We start from the raw sequence: 23,664 nt of genomic DNA, 5'->3' as shown, positions 1-23,664 counted from the left end.
CCCATCCTCCCCCCCCATAAAAGAAATCTTACCCTAACCAGAAAGGATTTTCAGCTATATGTAGCCCGCAGTCTTTATAAACCTGAAGGGTAAAAGAAGGTGGAAAGCTAGCTACTGTTTGTGTGTGTGTTTAATAAATTAAAAATGAAGAAAAAAAAATTGTACAGCTTAAGAGCATAGATACCTATGGTATGACTTTGACCTTTAAAGTTAACAGTGTTGATAGCTGGTCAGTTTACAGATTGAAACCTTAATGGGGTTAGTTAGCTTTGTTGCTGGAACCGAGTCACTGGAGGTATATATGTTAAATGTTATGTAAGATGTGTTTGTAACATTATCTTGTCATTTGTAAGAGCAAGACTTAGGGTGCACATGAGAATAAATATGGATGTGACCAGGATAGGGTTTTGGTTCAACTTGGTTAACCTTTGACTAACCCTAAAAAAATAATCACCTTGTCATTAAGCATCATTGTTATCCACATTTTTTTAAAAAAAGGAACATTAATATTGATTAAATCAAGTATTGTTGTCATTTTCTGTAACATACTGAATCACGCTCTATCGTGCATACGGCTCATAATCATATGTAGAAGTTTGCATGATGTTTGCTATACACTTATCTCGTTCAAGGCTTCAAATAAAAAAGAAGAAAAAAAAGCACGATTTGTACAGGCAGTTCCAATAAATCTGGAACGGAAAAATCACCTTGTTTTGTATACCGCATACCTTGTGTGTTTAGTAAATTATATAGCAGTACGTATTTATGCATGTCCAATGATCGTTAAAGAAGCCCTACATTTAGGTACATGAAATGAGCACACAACAAACCAGTGTGGGATGTTTTCCATTTATTTATTAGGGATAGGGGTACCAATACATAACAATTTCTGCTTCAGCTCTAAGTTAGCCAGGTTAGATCTGTGTATTGATTCTGATTGATTTAATCATTAGCTCTTAGTACATTAATTTAAAAAAATGTAATCAGTCTGAATCTTCTTCTCATCGACGAGTAAACTGAAACAAATCAATAACAACACACATGTAACTGTAACAACATAACATAACAATAATTACTGATTAAGCACTTGGGTTGCAATATAGGCTCCATTTAACATATACTAGAGGAACCTTGATTGATAGCTAGGTTGTAACTGAATCGAAGTACATGTTTATAGGCATAAACGACAATTTAGGAAAAGATATTGTACCCAATACAATACAGAACAAACTATTAATCGTGATTATCTTTTAACTTATAGGATGGCCCCCTTCTAGGAGTCATGTGTGGTTTATCGTTTTATTTTGTATTAAACCTGTGTGATACAAATTTAGTTGCATAACAGATTATCTGTTCATGATTTATAATGCAAAATTGGGGTTGATGATTTCATTAACACATGCATGAACACCATGTTGAGTAAATTCAAAACATTTTCTAACAATATTGCAGTGAACGATAGTCAGTGCTGTTTAAATGGCGAGCTATCACTTGAGTCTTCCGTTAAATTATCCATCAATTATTTTGTCATAGAAATTTATTTAATCTACTTAAAATGACATGCCTCGATGACTCTACAGTACAGTGTATATGCGAAGTACCGATACTGTCGCATACTATCCAACTAGTATCTACCCCTACAAGGAGAACTAACTATCTGTATGGGTATCTTAACAATTCTGTATTTTTGGGTTTGGATATCCAAACAAACAATTCAGTATCGTGGTTTGGTATCCAAATAATTATGTTTCTTTGTACAACTTTAAAGTATGTGATAGACTGATTAACTAATTTAGTGATATGTTATATAACATTTCAAGGTGCCATTAACAGTACCTGTGTCTATGTCGGCTGTGTGTTTGGCATTGTATTCTGTTGACTATGGCATTCCTGATCCATATGTAATAGACGATAGCCGATTTTTTATTATTTTGCGTACATATGATAACTACTGTAAAGCTAACTTTTCAGACGTTGATACATGACATATTGGCGACGAGGATGGGATTCACCGTGATTTAAACCCGTGCAACTTTATACTGGAGCATCACTTAACTGGGCATCGTGAAAGCTTAATGTGGCCAGAGCATGCTACCATTGAGCACTCCATTTTTAATTGTGGGAAACACACTGGGGAAGCTGTAAAGATGGTAGGTAGTAGCTACCATCACTGAGGTGAATCATGGTGAGCAATGCATTCACCAGTATATAACAGGTGCCAAATCTGTGTTATAATAAAGTGTCAAACTCCTACAGTAGGTCTGCACCCCCTGGAACTGCTGACAGTAAGGCAACTTGAGGTGCAAATTAGAAAATACTTTTAGTGATATTTTGCTAAAGGTAACTGTCATACTTGTAGGGAAAGACTGTCATTTGGCAATGGATTCCCTCCTCTATAACATACTGATGCTAAACAATGCCAACTCACTTCTTTAAATTTGATCAGCATCCATTCTAAAACAAACAAAAAAAGTGAATAAACAAATCATTAAACATGATAAATAAAGTTTTTAATTTATTTATTTTCAGTAATACAGCTTTGGGTTGCTACAATGTACGACAACTGTATGAACACTTCAATTATTCACCTTATTTCAGTCATGCTTCAGTGCACTGCACCGGCCTTGCACACCCGGTACATTGCACCGGCCTTGAAATGTCTGTGCATTGCACTGGCTCTCTGGAAACATACAAATATTAAGTAATAATACTTTTTGACTACAGCCAAGTCACACAATACAGTATAGCTTGGTATACATGCATAAAGCAAATTACAGTTACTTCAGTAGCCTCTATTATTGCCAACGTAATCTACTTGTTCTATTAAAGTACAAGAGTAAATAATGGTAGATACTGTATCACAGTGCCCTGTTAATTGTACCAGTGTAACTTTTGTTTTCATAAAAGTGTCTCTGTCTGAGTACAGCTCTATACAAACCATATCATCACTTTGAACACTAAAGCACAATATGTGACCAGATTTGCGTAGCGTAAAGGCCTAGGAGTCTTCCACACACATCCACTTTTATGAATTTGAAAGATCATAACGTGATGCTCACTAAAGCTACAAACCTGAAAATTGTACCACCCCTTACACTATGTTAGTGCTCTGGACAGTGAAAATTTCAAGTCCATAGTTTCTCCATGTTCAAAGTTACGATATGCTGAATGTGTTAAATTGGATGTGTGTGGAGGACCCCCTTTTCGCAAATCTGGTCACAAATGTGCATACCACTTGTATATGTGCAGACAGGCAAATAACCAAGAGGGGTTCTGAGGACCCCCCCCACATACACACACACACGTGCACACCAATTGTGAACAAAAGTACACCTTTTCACCCTACAGGGTTTTTTTTTTGGAGATAAAAAAGTATCTAACCCATGACAAAGTCTGATTAAGGGGCCTGATAGACTAATTTAGGACCACTTGTTAATAGAGAATGCTTAGCACCTTCTTTGAGAATGTTTAACAATCAACCATTACTTAACACATTGAGACCCCTGTGTCAGCATTAACTAATGAAAGTTATTAATGGCTCACCTATCTTCATCAATATAATTAATTTCTAAAAGGTTAAACAAATATTAAAAAGAAACAATAATACAACAATTCACATGATTGTATTAGCACTCATGCCACACAAGAACACTGCTATATAGACGTTAACAACACATAGACATTCACATGGCGCATAACCACACACATATTATGCATACAACTCACGTTTATACACTCGCAAATGCATATCTGCGCAAACGTGAAAGTATACCTTAAAGCCTTATAAAGCCTAGCATGGGTAATACAATGATATAAATGCCCGGTAAACTTGCTTGTAGCTATTTGTTGTGGACTGCTTTGTATGCATGGTCCTTATGTGACCCTAGGGTCCACAGTCTGTACCCTACCTGCTATTAGTTAAGTAAACTTATGTTCGAAAACATAAGAACAATACCGCAACAAAAGAAAAAATTTTAACCTTTCCAAATTAAAAAGCGCCCTGACCAAATTGGATAATGCACACGTATACATTAACTCTAGCCGTTGAACTCGCTTGCACGCACGTACACATACACTACATCACACACACAAACACACACTACACGTGCACGCACACACACTACACGCACACGTGCACTGACAACTTTATACCATACATACAGTAGACACATTTGACAAATCACAACTCTACGTACATTTGAAACTGCACACAAATCTCACCCTTTAATATCCCAGCAGCTGCAGGTGGTGTACTATCAGCATTACTACAAAGCCAATGATATTGAGTCATGGATGCAGCTAATGTCTTACAACAGTGTACAAGCAATTATGTGGACACCAAACTTCAACTGTGGCTCTTAAGTTTAGGCTGGCCAGTGGTTATCTCACTGGATATATCTCATTATACATAATACAACCATGATCTCACTACCTATATGTACTTGGCTCCATGCTCTCATACCCTGGCAAACAACTTACTTGTAATGTTTGCAACAGCAAGCGCCCATGTTCGGTTTCAATCAATTAACGTTCTAATCAATCATAGTGATCAACACCCTGGGTCCCATTCCATATGCATGCACTGCTATGGTACATTGCCGGCTGCGGCCACCATAACTTCAATTTCAGTGCGGCGCCCGTGTGTGTTATCAGGACCACGGTGATCACTTACTAGCATATTTAAGCTGATATCAATCTCTTTTCCGATTAACTACTCGATATTGCTTACCCGCTCGCTTACAGCTGATTTCAAAATATCAGGCCGTCATGTGACTCTACTGTTAGTTCGTCATCGCTGAGTGTCCATGACACCAAGAACCTATGGATATATTCGAAATGACTCATGTTTCAGACTAATTAATGACTATGCTCTATTGACTTTTTTTGGGTCATTTGTGGAATGATTTTAGTATTCATTTTCTATTTTCCTACAACCAGGAGTTCATAATAAAAGTGAGATGGGGGGCTAGGGGTTTGGGGGTTATAGACTCTTGCTACAATCAAATCCCTAGCCGGTTATAACATATGTTTTGTCACACTAAGATTCCATTCGGTGTATATATACACTAGTAGAGATAACTAAACTGAGGTAGCTTTTCATGATCAATGTTTATTGAAAGGAAATTAGTAAGGAATTCAGCTGCAGGATGTCCAGTCTGCCTGTCACATCTGTTAAGCTGGTACAGATTCTCAGTTGGACACCTACGTATGTTACCTATTGTGATGAATTACTACAGAACTGAGCCACTGGCAAGGGGCAGTTGTTTGTACAAGTATTGCCGAGAATTGACACTTTGACTGAATACGGTTCTTTTTTTCCCCTAATGTCGTTCAGTTGTGGAGTAATCTTCCTGATCATATAACCTCTTTAGAATCCTGACATTTCCATCAATAATTCATTTTATAATGTATTGACCTTAGCTATATTTATTGACCTCATGAGAACATGACCATATTTGATATAATTGCAACAACCAACAACAACAAACTATTATTGTATAAAGAAGGTATTGTGGCATGCAGCTACAGTTCTGGATCTGCAACGACCAGCAGTACAAACCGTAAGGTGTATGTGATTGTAGTGTGTGTACTGTGTATAAGCCTGTGTACGGTTTAGTGTTTATGTTTAGGCTTAGTGTGTATACACAAAAAAAATCGTGTGTGTGTGTTTGTAGTATATGCACATGTACAGTGTAAAGAGTGGTGTGTAATGTTTGTATGAATATATACATATATATATACAGGGATGCCATGCTCGCCTGTGCATGTGAGTGAGTCATGATGTGTCTGCATTAATATTCTTTATCAGTATTTCGACTCCTTTGTGTATACCTATGGGAGCATGTCATTGCATGAACAGAGCAAGATTGAAGGGCAATCTGGGCCTTTTCAGATTAGGGTGGCTTGATGTTTTGTGGTAAAATTCATTGATTTGTCCACAAAAGCTTATGGTGTACTGCTCCATGTTATAACGGGTATTATTGTACAGACTGTATCATTGCCCTTTTAAGGAATAAACCATTGGGAAGGTTATACAATATATATGTAAGTTAATTCTAGGAAATATAGCCAGACCGCAACATATGATGATTAATGACACAGTTAACCAGCCCACCTTATCTATGATCACCCATGTCTTTATAGCTACTGCAGATGTATCTGAAATCCACAGCAGGGTTATAGCTAGTACATTGTACCTTGTAGTAGGGTTACATTAACGTACATAGTTCCATGTCTGTATGCATTAGGAAAAAATGTGTAATGTTTATCTCCAGGTTCAAGATGCCTTATCTACACTGAAGCTTTAATGGTATATCAACTTGAAACTATTAGTACATTTTAGGTACAATTTAGCCAAACAATTTTTATTACATGTATGTATATAGATCAAGACACACGGTAGTGTGTCGTGCGGCCCAAGAAGCCGGCGTGCCACACCGTGAGTATATTGACAGGAAGAACGAAAACGTCATTTTCACACCTTTGTATCTCGGTGATCACTTATCTGATTGGAACCAAATTTGCTACACAGTTGCCCGCCAGCCAAGGGAGTCTACATTCCAAATTTGAAGGAAATCGCTCCAGCCATTTCCGAGATACGAGCTGCCAAAGTTTGGTTTTTTTTTCTTCGTTTCTTTTTTCTTCTTCGTCTTTTCGCACACTTGCAAAAATTGCTGTAACAAGCAAACGCGTACTCCGATCGCCTTGAAATTTGGCACACAGAAAGGGAGTCCAAAGGCAAATCCTAGCATCAAATTTGGTACAAATCCGATGAATGGTTCAGGAGTTATGACCGATTATTCGCGTAAAACAAGATCGATTTGTTGTCACGCCTACAGGGTAAACCGCTTCATGGAATGAGTTGAAAATTGCTATGTAGATGGAGTAACCATCGTAGGAGTGCCTTTTGGTGGTTTGAAAGGAATCGAGATAAAGACCACGGAGATATGACACAAAACCCAACCTGTGTCACAATTACGCGATCAATTTTTATGAATAAAAAAGTATTAGTTTTCACGCCTACTAGGCAAACCGCTTAGAGCAATGAGCTGAAAATCGGTGTATAGCTGGAATAATCGTCATAGAAAGTCCTTGCAGTAGTACAGAAGAATCGGATTACAAACCACTGAGTTAATTCGAAAGCCAACTCCGTGTAGCAAATGCGAGATCGAGATACTCTAATAGAACAGTCACCCTAATAGAGCATTCGGATAATTTATTTACTCCATTATAGAATTTTATTACATCACAAGTTATTCTGTAGGGAGTTGTTATCAATACTGTGATCAGCAATCTGTTATATACATTAAAAAAAAGGTGAATGGCATTTCATAGTACAGGTAAGTGTGTATCCTTACTTGTCTAGGAGATTCAATATCACCACTACTTTGACTTTGCATCCAAATTATCGAAAATTGGGTAGGACTTAAGACACATGGTCCCTGTGTGTTCCTTTGATGTTGAGCTATTACCAGTTGAACATAACTGGCCCATTCCGACTTGAAGTGTACCCCTGACACGAATCCAATAGTGCAGAACATTGCTAAGTAGCAATTGAACAAAGTCACCAGTAAGACTAAGCTTGTCATTATGAGATCGTAGACTGTATATGACTGTCATTTAAGCTTACCCTTTATATAGGAATTCTAACGGTGATGACATAATGGAACAGCTACAGGTGGTGATGAATTATACAATGATTGTGCTAATTTGTTATGTTTCCTTATTATGTCAAGTGTTTCTTTTAAACATTACAATAACAAGTGCAATGGCAATCCATGCCAGTGATAATTCGAACTACTGTATATAGTGCCACCATGCATAAACTTCCAAAATTTCATACAGCGATACCTCCATAACGAAGCGTTTCATCCCATAGCAACAATATAAAAAACTGATCGCCACAATCAAACCTTTCGTTTAAGCCCTAGTTTGATTAGTTTTAATGACGTCAATGGGGTTGCTATGTTTTATTCAATAGAAACCAGGATTGCGTAATTTTCGTTATTCTAATTATAGCGCACTAGCGATCTGTTTTGTTGTTTTAAGCTGTACTAAACGATTATTGGTGATGCCTGGTAAGACTAAGAGACAGAAACAGTTAGAGGAAGCTAGGAGTAGTAAGAAAAGTAGGTTAGAGGCTACTTATAGCAGTGAAGAGGAACAGTTGCCATTGTTGGAACAATCTTCTAGTTCTATTCAAGATCTTCTGCAAGCACCAGAGATTATTGGAAGTGATGAAGAGTCTGATGTTGATTATGACCCCAAAACTGATCCATTTGACGAAGAGAGCTCCATTCATGTCCATGCTATGGAATGGGTTGAGGGGCTTTCACGGGATGATATATTATCTCTGAGTATTCTGTTGTATTATCTGCTCGTACACGTTCTATCTATCAACCTATCAGAGGCTGCTAAGTATATTTCCATAGTTTTAGGCAGAACCGATAGAACCGTTAGATCATGGAGAGCTACCTTCTTAGTCAATGAAGGCACATTTCCTGACACGTTGCAAGGAAAATACAGAAGAACCGGAGTGTTGTGGCACAATGAAGAATTAAATAAAGTGGCAACAGCATATGTAAGGCAAAATGCTGCAAGCAAAGGAAGAAGAAACCTTAGGCTTCCTATGTTCTGCAAGTGGGTCAATGAAACATTACTTCTTAATGAGACCCTTGAGCCTGGCTATCCGCGTAAGATTAGTATGGAGACTGCCAGACTGTGGCTTCATGAACTTGGATTTTCTGTCGTCAATGCCAAAAAGGGTACGTATGTCGATTGACATGAATGAGATGATGTCGTAGAATACCGAAAGAAATTTTTAAGAAAACTGGTTGCTTTAGGATTTTTGAACAAAGATAATGCTCCAACTCCAGAAGCTGCTGCATGTCTTCCAGCTGACTTGGAGACCCCTCCTGCAAATCAGATTGAAAAAACTATTGTGATCTTCCATGACGAGTCCACATTTCAATCATGTGATTATGAGCGGACGCAATGGGGTTCCAAAGATGATCACATGTTGGTACCTAAAAGCAGAGGGGCCGGTATAATGGTATCAGATTTCATTACTGAAAAGGATGGATATCTAAAGTTAACGGATAGTGAGTTTGCTGCTGTTTCTGTCACCGAACCTGGTTTGGTTCAGAGTGCAAGAGCCACTCTTGAGTATGGAGAATCAAAAGATGGGTATTGGACTTCTGCTAAGTTTATGGACCAACTAAAATACACTGTGAAACTAGCATAGCACAAATATCCCTCTAGTGAAGGCTACAAGCTTGCGTGGGTTTTTGATCATAGCAGTTGTCATGGAGCTTATGGTGATGATGCTCTAAATGCCTATAAGATGAATGCTAAGCCTGGTGGAAAGCAACCGGTTATGCGAGACACCATATGGAATGGAAAAGTCCAGCGGTTAGTTTTTAACATTGGCATTCCTAAAGGGCTAATCCGGGTTCTCACTGAAAGGGGCAAGCACAAACCAAAAATAAAGCTGGATGAGATGCGTGAAGAAATTGCAAGTCACACTGATTTTAAGGAAGAGAAGACAAAGATTGAGCATTTTTTGATTGATCACCATCATGTGTGCATATTTTTGCCAAAGTTTCATTGCAAGCTCAACCCCATAGAGAAGTGCTGGGGCCAAGCAAAAAGATTTACACGTGCTAACACCAACTACACCATACAGCGTTTACGTACTACAATTCCTCAAGGATTGGACCAGGTTAGCTCAGAGAACATTGGCAATTATTATAGGAAAGCTAGAGACTACATGTTTGGATACTTGGAAGGCATAGAGGGAGGGCCAGCACTCGAAAAGCAAATGAAGAAGTATAAGTCTCATCGCAAAGTTTCATTGCTTGATTAACAATGGTGGGTGTGGCTTTTGTACATTTTCTTTCTGTAACTTTGTCACATGTAATATACACATCATTCTTACAAAATTTGGCTTTTTTTGTGTACTCCATTGTGTAGTTGATTTCAATTTTGTATTTTAAAATAATTATGTGTAATTCACTAATTTAAGTTAATTCCACAAATATATTTCTGTAACATCATTCCATACCTTCCACCTTAACTGAATCTATTGTTAACTTAACTATTATTGCTCTATGTGAGTGTTGAAACAGATAATGTGATTTTTGATCAAAATCGTGTGGGCGGTGGTGGCACTTCCATGCAAATAGATTAACTATTTTCTTTACTGTAAAATGTTGTTAGATGGTACATAAAAGAGCTGGTGGAGTTTGACAAAGATATTAGCATCTTGTCAGGAGCACTGTAATTATGAAATATTTATGACGTTTTGGAAATTTATGTATGGTGGCACTATACGTCCTACCATATCACTACCTCATTCATTGGCGACATTCAACACCTTAAAAATTTTTAAAAAGGCATTTAACTCAATACTTGCAATTATGTATAGCTAGGCAATAGGACTGGGTTTAGTGTATAGAGCCATATACAGTCATGTTTGTCAATCTATCTTCACAAACAACAATACTATTATAGTTAGAACATCTTTAGCTAGTGACAGGGAGTCGTGGATCTGGACATAATAGGGTTAGGTGATGATAAAATGTCAATAGGTAGAACCCAAATTAATGTAGGCGTACCCTAAGGTTGATGGTTTGGAGTCAGCATGCAGTTTACCAGGTGGTCACCAAGGTGCAGGTAGCTTCAATGGTCAGCTGGTGATTGACACTTCTGTAGCTTGATTATGTCTTATGTCTACCCAAGGGTTTCTCAGTATCCTGACAACACATCATCTAAAAATTAATGTTCATTCAACACCATCATCAACACATTTTTTTATTCTCAGAAGTGGCTACACATACCACAAATCATAGCACTAGTGGCAAATAACACAAAACAAATATTAGTCAACCACCCCTAACCTTAAGGCCCACAAGCCATCCAGGCTTTGATAGTTATTGTTGATGGTTACAATGCAACAGAGCGCCCCTTAGGGTTCTCAGTGGTTCAGTACACATATGTGCCCCGATTTTGCCAAACAAGTCATCTGGATTATAATTATGTGGCATTATAAACAATTTGCTGTGTCACCATTTAGGGGCTGTAGAACTTTCAAACTATTTCACATCTAAGTTGTGGCAATTTAAGGTGTGAGCTAAAGACTATCCGGATGACTAGGAGTTAAAATTGATTTGCACAAAATATTAATAATAATAAATATTAATAAAATATTTTTTTTTTAAATAAGAAAATAAAGAGCACTTGAGTCAGTCATCGTCCACCTTCCGGCCCTGAAGTGGTCCTGGATGAGTTGACCGAGTTGTGTCTTCCTCGAAAGTATCGCTCACCCTGCAAGGGAACAAAGCATATGTCAAGGGTGGTAAGGTGCACTCATTCGTACATTAATGCACACCACAACACACACAAAGGAGCCGACAATGGCGGATCACAATTTTTTTTTGAAGCTTACCAATAGATATAGGGTTTGTGTCTGTGGTCGATCAGCACATGCATTTGTTTGAAGCCAACATTAATAGTCCATCATTAACACCCCTTCCATCATCCTTTCATACATTTGATGGGACTATTAGGGCAGCATACATACACACAGGTGAGCAGCACATGCACATCTGGTAGCTGGTTGTCAGCTGGCAAGTGCGACCGTGCGTGTGGGTAACCCTAAGGGTGACATACAAGACAGTGGAAACTCACAGTATTTTATGTCCGTGCGTGACACATGGTTGATAGATGACGCCATCACAACACTGGATGGGTTGACCGAGTAGTGTCTTCCTTCAAAGTAGCACTCACCCATAAGGACCGCTGCAAGGGAACAAAGCATATGTCAAGGGTGGTAAGCTGCACTCATTCGTACATTAATGTAGACCACGACACACACAAATGAGCCGACAATGGCTGATCACAAATTTTTTTTGAAGCCCACCAATAGATGTGTCTGTGATCTGGCATTCTAATTCCTACAAGAGAGTCCAAATACGCTTGGCAGCCGATCGGAGGACCAAACATTGAGCTGCCTGCTGGTAAGAGCCAAAGTCTGACGCTGCCACTCTTCAGCAACATTGCCGTACCTCTGGAGTCCAGCAACACCCTTAATGCGCTACTGGAGGTAATGAAGAGCACACTGAAGCACAATTTTGTAGCAGGTGAGCCAGGCTATTGCATGGATGAGGTCTTACACATTGGTTTATGGAGCAGGTGCGCTATCAGTAGCAGCGGGCATCATGGCTCTCCACTATGACACCGTGCTGGACCTGAATGGTTCGTGTCTGATTCCATTCTTGTTTGGAGACACCGAGACAGGTATGTGCGGTGTGATCTTAGCGAGGCTGACTGTTATGTATAACCCTAAAGGAAAATCCACAGCCATAGAGTGCACTCTGTCTGTGTTTGGACAGAGAGAGGTCAGCCACCTCATGAAGACGAAGGGGACTTCCGATAGTCTGTGTATGGAGAGAATAAAGAAATCCACTCTGCCGTTTGCCCTGGATGATCCAAAAAACATGGACGACATTGGAGATCTGCTGATACAGCTGTGCAACGGCAAGCTGACCGGAAACATGCGGACAGGACTTTACAAGCCGCGTTCAATCCCACTTTTGTGCTGCAATTTTAACGTGTGCAGCGTAAGGAGGTAAGACTCAAAATAAGATTAAAATAAAACTGTACAAAGTTGATAAAGCATCAATGACCTGTTAACGATGGTTGGTGGTAATATTCTTCTGTCCCATGTGTAGGTACATGTCAAGAGCGCTGCTGATACCCTTTGATAAACCGGCCGTGGGACTGGTTAATGAAATTGAGTCTGCTGCATTCAGTGGCTTGAGAGTGGCATGCAGAAATGCTACATCGGCAGTCGGATGGGCCATCAGTATGGGTGAAGCGCTCAGGAATGATGTTGTTTACGTCCACAATGAACTTTTCAAGAGGACTATGAGTAGACTGGCCGGGGTGGATCCCAGACTGGTGACAGGGTATACGGTGTGCCTTTACTTTGCAGAAAAGGTAAATAGTGTAGTAGTTAGAACATACCGTCTGTTGAGAGAGCACGCATGTGCATGTGTACACTGTGCCTGATCGTAATAACCTTTGCAGCTTGCTGTGGAGAGTAACTTTGGCTACCTGATGGATGAACTGGAGGAGTTCATCGAAGAACGGGTATTGCCCATCTTGTGCCCTACAGAATCACAACGCCTAGCTGAGCATTCCCTTGACCCTCTGGATGCTAAAAAGGCAGTAGTCCTCAGCACCATAGAAGAGGCGGTGAGTTGGGTAGAAAAAATGGTGGAGGAAAAAGGAAAGCATGTGGTGAGCGGATTGGGCACGTGTGGTTTATACTTAGGGTAAATCTTAATACGACACACAGGTATTACAGAGCATGCGGACAGGGGTAACGCTCCAAGGGAGAAGAGCCGTGGCAATCTGCCTCGAGGACATGGCGCAAGCTCTAACAAACAGCGCAACCGCTATCAGGGATGCAGTCAAATACTGCAAGATGGGGGCTAACAACGTGGCAAGGGACTTTGTGCCAAAAGGAACCAATAACTGCACTATAAAGAGAGGCACAAATTCCAAATCTAGAAAGTGCACGGTAGTTTGGCAGGACACACTACTGGAAAACATTACCGTAACAGTCTGCCAAGGTGATTAAGTTTTTGTGACCTTGTGGGGCCATGATCAATATCAAGACACACGGTAGTGTGTTGTGCGGCCCAAGAAGCCGGCGCGCCACACCGTGAGTATATTGACAGGAAGAACGAAAACGTCATTTTCACACCTTTGTATCTCGGTGATCACTTATCTGATTGGAACCAAATTTGCTACACAGTTGCCCGCCAGCCAAGGGAGTCTACATTCCAAATTTGAAGGAAATCGCTCCAGCCATTTCCGAGATACGAGCTGCCAAAGTTTGGTTTTTTTTTCTTCGTTTTTTTTTCTTCTTCGTCTTTTCGCACACTTGCAAAAATTGCTATAACACGCAAACGCGTACTCCGATCGCCTTGAAATTTGGCACACAGAAAGGGAGTCCAAAGGCAAATCCTAGCATCAAATTTGGTACAAATCCGATGAATGGTTCAGGAGTTATGACCGATTATTCGCGTAAAACAAGATCGATTTGTTGTCACGCCTACAGGGTAAACCGCTTCATGGAATGAGTTGACAATTGCTATGTAGATGGAGTAACCATCATAGGAGTGCCTTTTGGTGGTTTGAAAGGAATCGAGATAAAGACCACGGAGATATGACACAAAACCCAACCTGTGTCACAATTACGCAATCGATTTTTATGAATAAAAAAGTATTAGTTTTCACGCCTACTAGGCAAACCGCTTAGAGCAATGAGCTGAAAATCGGTGTATAGCTGGAATAATCGTCATAGAAAGTCCTTGCAGTAGTACAGAAGAATCGGATTACAAACCACTGAGTTATGATTCGAAAGCCAACTCCGTGTAGCAAATGCGAGATCGAGATACTCTAATACATCACAAGTTATTCTGTAGGGAGTTCAGCTGCAAACAGTTAATCTTATAGACAGTTCAGCAAGAAGACAGTCACCATGTGGAGAGTTAAGCAAATATACCACTATAGAGATTCAGAACATTACAAGTCACACTGAAGAAAGTTCAGCTATAAACAAGTCATGCACTGTGTAGAGAATTCAGCTACAATTAAGTCACTCTCTAGAGAATTCAGTTACACAGAATTCTGCTACACACAAGTCACTGTGGAGAGAGTTCAGCTACAAACAAATTACCCTTTAGAGTGATCAGCTACAAACAAAACACTTTGCAGGGTGTTCAACTGCAACAAATCAATTACCTTTAGAGCGATCAGCAATGAACAAATCAACACAAATCTACCTGTAGAGAGATCAGCTAGAAACAAATCACCCTGAAGAGAGTTCAGCTACAAAAAATCACCCTGTAGAGACATCAGCTAGAAACTAGACACAATGTAAGGAGTTCAGCAACAAGCAATCACCCTGTAGAGAGTTCAGCTAAAACAAATCAACCTGCAGAGAGATCAGCTACAAACAAATCACCTTATAGAGAGTTCAGCTACAAACAGATTACCTGTAGAGAGATCGGCTACAAACAAATCAACCTGCAGAGAGATCAGCTATATACACACAAATCAACTTGTAGAGAGATCAGCTACAAACAAATCACCCTGTAGAGAGATCAGCTAGAAACTACACACAATGTAAGGAGTTCAGCTACAAACAAATCACCCTGTAGAGAGATCAGCTAAAAACTAGACACAAAGTAAGGAGTTCAGCTACAAGCAAATTACCCTGTAGAGAGTTCATCTACAAACAAATCAACCTGTAGAGCAATCAGCTAGAAACAAATCACCCTGAAGAGAGGTCAGCTACAAAACATCACCCTGTAGAGAGATCAGCTAGAAACAAATCACCCTGAAGAGAGGTCAGCTACCAAAAATCACCCTGTAGAGAGATCAGCTACAAACAAATTGCCCTGTAGAGAGATCGGCTACAAACAAATCAACCTGCAGAGAGATCAGCTACACACAAATCAACTTGTAGAGAGTTCAGCTACAAACAAATTACCCTGTAGAGAGATCGGCTACAAACAAATCAGCCTGTAGAGAGTTCAGCTAAAACAAATCAACCTGCAGAGAGATCAATTACAAACAAATCACCTTATAGAGAGTTCAGCTACAAACAAATTACCCTATAGAGAGATCGGCTACAAACAAATCAACCTGCAGAGAGATCAGCTACACACAAATCAACTTGTAGAGAGATCAATTACAAACAAATCACCCTGTAGAGAGATCAGCTAGAAACTACACACAATGTAAGGAGTTCAGCTACAAATAAATCACCTTATAGAGAGTTCAGCTACAAACAAATCACTCTGTAGAGAGATCAGCTAGAAACTGGACACAATGTAAGGAGTTCAGTAACAAGCAAATCACCCTTTAGTGAGTTCAGCTACAAACAAATCAACCTGCAGTGAGATCATCTACAAAAAAGCACCTTGGACAGAGTTCAGCTACAAACAAATTACCCTGTGTAGAGATCGGCTACAAACAAATCAACTTGTAGAGAGATCAGCTACACACAAATCAACTTGTAGAGAGATCAGCTACAAACAAATCACCCTGTAGAGAGATCAGCTAGAAACTAGTCACAATGTAAGCAGTTCAGCTACAAGTAAATTACCCTGTAGAGAGTTCAGCTAAAACAAATCAACCTGCAGAGAGATCAGCTACAAATAAATCACTTTATAGACAGTTCAGCTACAAACAAATTACCTTGTAGAGAGATCGGCTGCACATTAATCAACCTGCAGAGAGATCAGCTACACACAAATCAACTTGTAGAGAGATCAGCTACAAACAAATTACCCTGTAGAGAGATCAGCTAGAAACTAGATACAATGCAAGGAGTTCAGCTACAAGCAATATCACCCTTTAGTGAGTTCAGCTACAAACAAATCAACCTGCAGTGAGATCACCCACAAAAACGCACTTGTACAGAGTTCAGTTACAAACAAATCACCCTGTAGAGAGATCAGGTAGAAGAATTCACCTTGTAGAGAGTTCATTTACAAAGAAACCATCATATAGAGAGTTCAGCTACAAAGAAATTACCCCGTAGAGAGTTCAGCTAGAAGAAGTCACCTTGTAAAGAGTTTAGCTACAAAGAAACCATCATGTACAGAGTTCAGGTACAAAGAAACCACCTGTACAGAATTCAACTACAAACAAATCACCCTGTATAGAGATCAGCTAGAAGAAGTTACCTTGTAGATAGTTCAGCTACAACAATTCACCCTGTAGAAAGATCATGCTAGAAGAAGTCACCTTGTAGAGTGTTCAGTTACAAAGAAACCATCATGTAGAGAGTTCAGCTGCAAACAAATCACTCTGTAGAGAGTTCAGCTACAAAGAAACCGCCATGTAGAGAGTTCAGCCTCATACAAACCACCTAGTAGAGAATTCAACTACAACAAATCACCCTGTAGAGAAGAAGTTACCTTGTAGAGAGTTCAGCTACAAAGAAACCACCATGTAGAGAGTTTAGCTGCAAACAATTCCCCTGTAGAGAGTTCAGCTAGAAACAAATCACCCCGTAGAGAGATCAACTGGACGAAGTCACCTTGTAGAGAGTTCAGCTACAAAGAAACCATCATGTAAAGAATTCAGCTGCAAACAAATCACCCTGCAGAGTATTCAGCTACAAAAAAATCACCCTGTAGAGAGTTCAGCTAGACGAAGTCACCTTATAGAGAGTTCAGCTACAAAGAAACCATCATGTAGAGAGTTCAGCTATAAAGACACCACCATGTAGAGAGTTTAGCTGCAAACAAATCACCTGTTACAGAGAGTTCAGCTACAAAGAAACCATCCTGTATATAGTTCAGCTACATTTCAAGTCACCCAGTAGAGAGATCAGCTGCAAAAAAAATCCTGTGGGGAATAATGAGCATGTAATAAATATATGTATATAATTTGTATAATTACTAATAAAATCAAAAATAATTGAAGTACTAAAATTCTTCTTTAAGTTCTTTTCTTCTTCCTGTGGTAAAGAAAAAAACACATCCGTTAAAAAAAGCCCCAAAGCCAGCCATAGGCCGGCTTTGCAGTATACAAATACAAAAAGAAGTGATATCTAATCAAAAACAGCCAAGCTGTAAAAAAAGGTGCGGCCCCCATAAAGGCCATGGTGAAAAAAGATGTGAAATCCAAGGTGGCGGCCAAGAAATGGCTGTGATGGTAGGTTAATGGTTACATTTTAATAACGGCAATTCAGGTGAATTTTGTGCCGCTTGGTCTTGGCACCAAATTCACCTGAATTGTTGTTATTAAAATGTAACCATTAACCTACCATCACAGCCATTTCTTGGCCGCCACCTTGGATTTCACATCTTTTTTCACCATGGCCTTTATGGGGGCCGCACCTTTTTTTACAGCTTGGCTGTTTTTGATTAGATTACACTTAACACAGCTACCAGTGTGCCAGTGGAAGGGGTGGAACCCAAGAACTGGGCCATTGACTAAACCAGCCAGCCCTGATGGTAAACGCAGGCTTCTTATAATTCCAAACTAATATTGTCTGTGTCTACAGGTAGCACAGACCCTGTGGATGACAACAATCGTACAATAATAGAACCAAAGGATGATCAATTTTCGGCAGGTAAGCACACTAGCCACGCATGATGTCATGGTTTATTTAACGTTGGACAGGTGAGATCACTGGTAGCAGCGATGACGAAGAGGGTCATAATGGGCAGGACAGCGAGAATGGAAAAAGGCATACAACAAGGAGCAGCTCAACCATTCCAACAAAGAAATGGAAGAAGAATCTGGATCCAAACAACCCTTTGGACTAACTAAACCCACACACACACACACAGTACAATTGTACACCATTTATAAACTAAATAGTAATTGTTGTTCTATATACAACCAAGACTCACAGTGTTATTTGATGAACCATTTTTGTCGGTCTCCTCCCGATTACAACCCGCCTTAGGGTTGGATGAAAACCACCTCGCCTTTCCTGCAATCTGTATTTGGGATGGCGAGCACCTATTGGGATGTTCACAACAATTGTAACAATTGGATTAAGGACTTGACGTACTGGCTAAGCAAACTAGCATATTCAGGTTAAAGTTTATCCACACTGCCGATGGTCTACATGTGTCCTAAAGTAGAAAATAACAAAATTAATATGTATCAGCGGCTTGCCACGGTGGGAACAAATTAATAATCCAATGTTGCAGCTGGGGGGGTATCTCCAGACTGATTTTGGTACGCTTGCTAACTCCTGACCCCCCCCCCCCCCCCCCTTAACGTCACACAGTGGAAAACAATGTATTAACACAAAACTCATGTCTCCAGCTCACAAGAATCCTTACTCTTTTCTCCAACATTACATTTCAGTCAGAATAAACTCAAACCCACAATCACAGATAATAACTTCCAACGCACATTCGTAGCCTTCCAACTTACCTCGATCCATTGCGTGCTTATACACAAGTAAGCCATCCAAGTGTTTAAATATAATTCATATGAGCAATTTATTAAATAAATAGTAATAGAACACTATTGCTCTATACCCAACACTCACAATGTTATTTGATGGAACCATGATTGTCGGTCTCTTCCCGCTTGTAACCCCGCCTTTCCTGCAATCGTTATTTGAAACGGTGTGCACCTATTGGGATGTTCACATCAATTGGATTGGGGACTTGACGAACTGATGGTTGAATCACTAACCTATTCAGGTTTAAGTTTGTCCGCACTGCCGATGGTCGCCGATTGTTTACACGTTTCCTAACAAATAAATAAAGGTTGGGCGAAACCACAATTTCCTCACCCAAGTATGGAAACGTCCACTTCCACGTAAACAACCACCACTAATACACGAGTTGAGTTCAGTGCCAGCCCTGGTTCAGTGCCACGCTATTCACACCGCCATTTTATTTATGTGTGCACGTGCATCTGGTGAGGTGGATATGGCACACGTGAGAGCATAGATTACTATGTGAAGGTATAAACAAGTTATAAACAGTTTACAATACAGAGCACAAGTTAATTAAAACTTGAAATAATATATACACAGATCTGAAGCAATGTGTATGAGTATTACAAGTTAATCTTTGCCACAGCCGGCTTTGCTAGACTTGGGATTCCAGTTCACTGCAATGTGGTGAGTTGTCAGTACAACAGATGAGACAGTGATGATAAGGATGTCTATATTGGATGATTAATGACATAAGCAGGTTAATACACAATACACAATATTAGTAATAAGCAATTATTAGTATTATTGCAAAATTCTGACCAGCATTGGCTATCTAGCATAGCTTGTTATACGGCTAGTGCATAAATGGAGTAGCTAGCTTGGATTTGATGAATGAAATAATGTTTATGTGTATGGGGTAGCAATATATGATATACTATAGGAGACTACTATAGAGACTATAGGAGACTACTAGAGACCATGGGAGACTGCTAGAGACCATGGGAGACTACTAGAGACTATAGGAGACTACTAGAGAATATAGGAGACTGCTAGAGACTATCGGAGACTGCTAGAGACCATGGGAGACTATAGGAGACTACTAGAGACTATAGGAGACTGCTAGAGACCATGGGATACTATAGGAGACTACTAGAGACCATGGGAGACTGCTAGAGACTATAGGAGACTACTAGAGACTATAGGAGACTGCTAGAGACTATAGGAGACTGCTAGAGACCATGGGAGACTGCTAGAGACTATAGGAGACTACCGGAGACTATAGGAGACTACTAGAGACTATAGGAGACTGCTAGAGACCATGGGAGACTACTAGAGACTATAGGAGACTACTAGAGACCATGGGAGACTACTAGAGACTATAGGAGACTACTAGAGACTATAGGAGACTACTAGAGACTATAGGAGATCGCAGAGAAATACTGAAATATAGCTTTAAATACTGAAATAATGTATTTTATTTCTTTATAATTCGTGTGTGCAACATGAAGACACCACCAATATACTGGGCACAAGTACATGGGCTAGTATAAGCCGTTATAACTACTTATCAGTACACAGTAGAAAGAATTTGCTAGCTCCAAAATACTCACTATGAAATTCCCGAGATAGTCACACCAAGTATCGCTTTGTTTGAAAAGAATCTCCGCTGCTAGGCCACCAAGATAAAGTAGCTCTTCCATTATCGTCCACCATTACTCTACACCTGCTACTTTGATCGGCCATGTCTCGACAGTACTTCATCATAGCGCATCAAACTAAACGCCATTAGACTAGCACATGATGGCAATTCAATTTGTATACAAAAGATCACGTGACTACCTCATGAATATGCGATAAAGAAACAACAAAGCGCACATTCAGTGGAGAAGACATCGCTCGTTCTTCGCTTCATAGTTAATGCCAAACAATAATCCATCTTCATTTCACAGAAGGCCACTGCCTTCCTTATAACACAAAGTTACGCGTTGCTCCATACTTCAACATTAATTTGGTCCTCGAAGGGTTAATTAATTAATTAATTAACTTACTAAATTAATTAACTTAATTAATTAATACCTAAACTACTCACCACAGATCGGTTATCCATTCCACTGGTTTTTGCTGAGACGGTTACATATTTTGTTTTTCCTTTTGAAACTTTGTGGTTAGTAATGTACAATACTAATGGTCACATTTAATAAATTGTACAGCACAACTTATATAGTTACAAGAATGTACCTTGTACCCTTCATTTGCAAGTGATAAGCATTGGTGTATTTTTTGCTTGCTGTGTTCTTCAGCTTTTGCAAAGAAGAAAGACTTGATAAAGAGCACAAGTATCCAGTGGCTCTCGATCTTTGAAGTTTATTTTTATTAATCTGGTCAGCTGCAGTGCACGGCTTTCATTGAAGTAATGTTGAACAAAGTCCATTGATACTTCGAGCTTCTCTCGCATAACTTCATTAAATTTCTTCTGCTGCTTTTAGGTGGAGAAGAAACAACTTCTACTACAATGATATTATGCATGGGTCAAAGTTGCACTGGTCTGACTTTCCTCATGAATAGCTGAGCTGGATACTGGTAGAGATAAAGGTTGAGACTCAGATCCACTATGGCTCATGCAACTTTCCTCCTCAACCTTGCCTCTTCTTCAACCATGGATGTAGACTTATCTAAAGAAAATGTAGAAGTTGTGGATAATGCGGCACAAACTGAAATCTCAGCACATTAAATTCCTGGGATGAACTGATAATGAACTGCAACTTACAAGGCACTTCTTGGATCAAATCAATGTTGTACCTTAATTACAGTGCACTGAATAATACCACCACGTCAAATGAAAGCTTTGCAAGAGGCAGATATCGTACAGCACTATCTATAGTAGGGACCACAAACACAAAATAACATCACCCAAAAACCAGCCTCAATTTTCCCAGATGACGATGAGGCAATATTGGTTAAACTAAGCCTAAACAAGCTTTCAGATCGACCCACAATAGTTTCAACAAGTTGCTACGGAATTAAAACATTATTAATGAATGTTCTACTGACAGACTGACTGCTTGCCTGAACGATGCCTTCAGACAAGCGTAACTCGTTAATGGCTAAGGCTACGATCTTGATATATTTCACGCTTCAGCCCCAACAGGTGCCTTTTGGCATACCGCAGTATGTACAATGCGTTCTTCATGGACTTACCACTGTCCTCCTTTGTGTCTCACTCATCTTTACTGACAGTGAGTGAAAAGTTTCAATTTGGCGGTAGCACATGATGGCTTCCCTTCGTAATGGAAATCATCCGTATTTTTCATAGTGGCTATATTGATAGCAGAGGTGCTTTTCATACAGTTCTTGATTCATACTGTTGCATCACGGATTGCACATAGCCGACAACGAAGCGTAATGGATACTTCACTTTGAGATGATAATTGATATAACTGGGGTGCACGGTGCCATTTCAGACGCAGTATGGCGTGGGTTCACCAGTCAAAGTTGACAAACAAATATACCAAAAAATTGGAATTTTCAACTAGAGTAGGGAATTTTCAACTAGAGTAGGGACAATAGCACATCGATAAAAAGTATTGAAACAAGTTGGGAGTAGTGTACGATTTAAATCACACAGTAGGGATATCACTTTTTATTGTTTTACTGTGGTTTATTTAACATTCTGCACTACTCCAGCTTGTTTCAGTACTTTTATCGATGTAATATTCCTGTGTACTTGTTCTTCGTGTAACATGTCCAACAACTGTGTCGTACTTATCCACACAGCATAATTCATATACATATATTACTGAATAGCATTGGAGTCATTTATAGATTTGTGGTCCATTTTCTCTCATTATACATTTTCTCTCATTATAGGGACTATTTTGAATTAGTTGTTCCAATACTGACTAAAGACGGGAGTTCGTATATGTAGTATTGGAACACTATTTTTGCTGTGCCTTTTGTTTCAATACAGCCACAGCAAGAGGGTTATGTGATTTCACGCTAGTATTTTAATTCTTCTCCAATTATCAGATTCTCCCAAATAGCTTTGTACACATGTGTTGTCCTTGAATAGATAAATTCGAACCTCACTACATAAGCACAGGTCTACTGCCACAACTTTCCACATGTGAATCATTAATATCAAATATATTTTAGAGGCCAGTCCAAACGTTTAATCAACATTTAATTTGTCAATGCTGAAGAAGTGTGGATTCGTCAAATTTTCCTTTCTTTAAAATTTGCTGTCGTACGGTAGATCCTATTGATGTCTCATACTAGGGAGCCTCCAGTTGCTACAATACTTAGTATCCCGAGATAACCAAGTACATGCCAGGATGTCTCAGCACTAGTACAATACTTGGTATCCTAACCTCTAGATCATGCAATGCATTTCAGTACCTTCTGTGGTCGTGGAGCAAGTTATACTCTAACTGATCCATCTTTGTAATCATAACATCCATCTTCACCACAGAGACAATTATAACTTTTTTGAAGTGGTCTGACATTATGTCAGGCCATACTAGCAATTGATCTGACATATCATCAGATTGATCAGACATATGTAAGGGGGAAGGTGCATAGGCATGCCTTAGCTAGGGGGGTCTGGGGGCATGCCCCCCCAGAAAATTTTGAAAAAAATGGGTACTTCAGGATTAAATTTTACAACTTTT

The 23,664-nt window shown here is 39.5% G+C and overlaps 1 protein-coding gene and 1 long non-coding RNA gene across 2 annotated transcripts; one reads left to right on the top strand and one right to left on the bottom strand.

The window, feature by feature from the left end:
• Positions 1 to 1,001: 1,001 nt before the first annotated feature.
• LOC136244782 (uncharacterized) lies at positions 1,002 to 19,709 on the bottom strand. The gene is made up of 7 exons (XM_066036338.1): positions 19,249 to 19,709; positions 19,100 to 19,186; positions 18,611 to 18,674; positions 18,447 to 18,558; positions 4,222 to 4,265; positions 3,544 to 3,568; positions 1,002 to 1,047 (listed from the first exon to the last, which is right to left on the bottom strand). The coding sequence occupies exons 2-7, from the start codon at positions 19,118 to 19,120 to the stop codon at positions 1,002 to 1,004; spliced, it is 312 nt and encodes a 103-aa protein (XP_065892410.1). The 5' UTR covers positions 19,121 to 19,186; positions 19,249 to 19,709.
• On the top strand, positions 17,955 to 18,441 carry LOC136244506 (uncharacterized). The gene is made up of 3 exons (XR_010695360.1): positions 17,955 to 18,044; positions 18,095 to 18,163; positions 18,214 to 18,441. It is a non-coding gene; the product is annotated as an uncharacterized lncRNA (long non-coding RNA).
• Positions 19,710 to 23,664: the final 3,955 nt, after the last annotated feature.

The sequence above is a fragment of the Dysidea avara genome, chromosome 14, assembly GCF_963678975.1.
Source record: "Dysidea avara chromosome 14, odDysAvar1.4, whole genome shotgun sequence".
Taxonomy (NCBI): domain Eukaryota; kingdom Metazoa; phylum Porifera; class Demospongiae; order Dictyoceratida; family Dysideidae; genus Dysidea; species Dysidea avara.
Note: the sequence above shows the minus strand (reverse complement) of the source record. Positions and strands in the feature narration are given on the sequence as shown.

Excerpts from the sequence above, each read along its gene's own strand:
- LOC136244782 (XM_066036338.1), bottom strand. The coding sequence starts at position 19,120 with ATGGTTCCATCAAATAACATT. Across the intron at positions 3,569-4,221 it reads AGCTGCTGGGATATTAAAGG|AAATTAATTATATTGATGAA; the intron begins GTGAGATTTGTG and ends TTAACCTTTTAG. Across the intron at positions 1,048-3,543 it reads AATTATATTGATGAAGATAG|TTACATGTGTGTTGTTATTG; the intron begins GTGAGCCATTAA and ends ATGTTGTTACAG.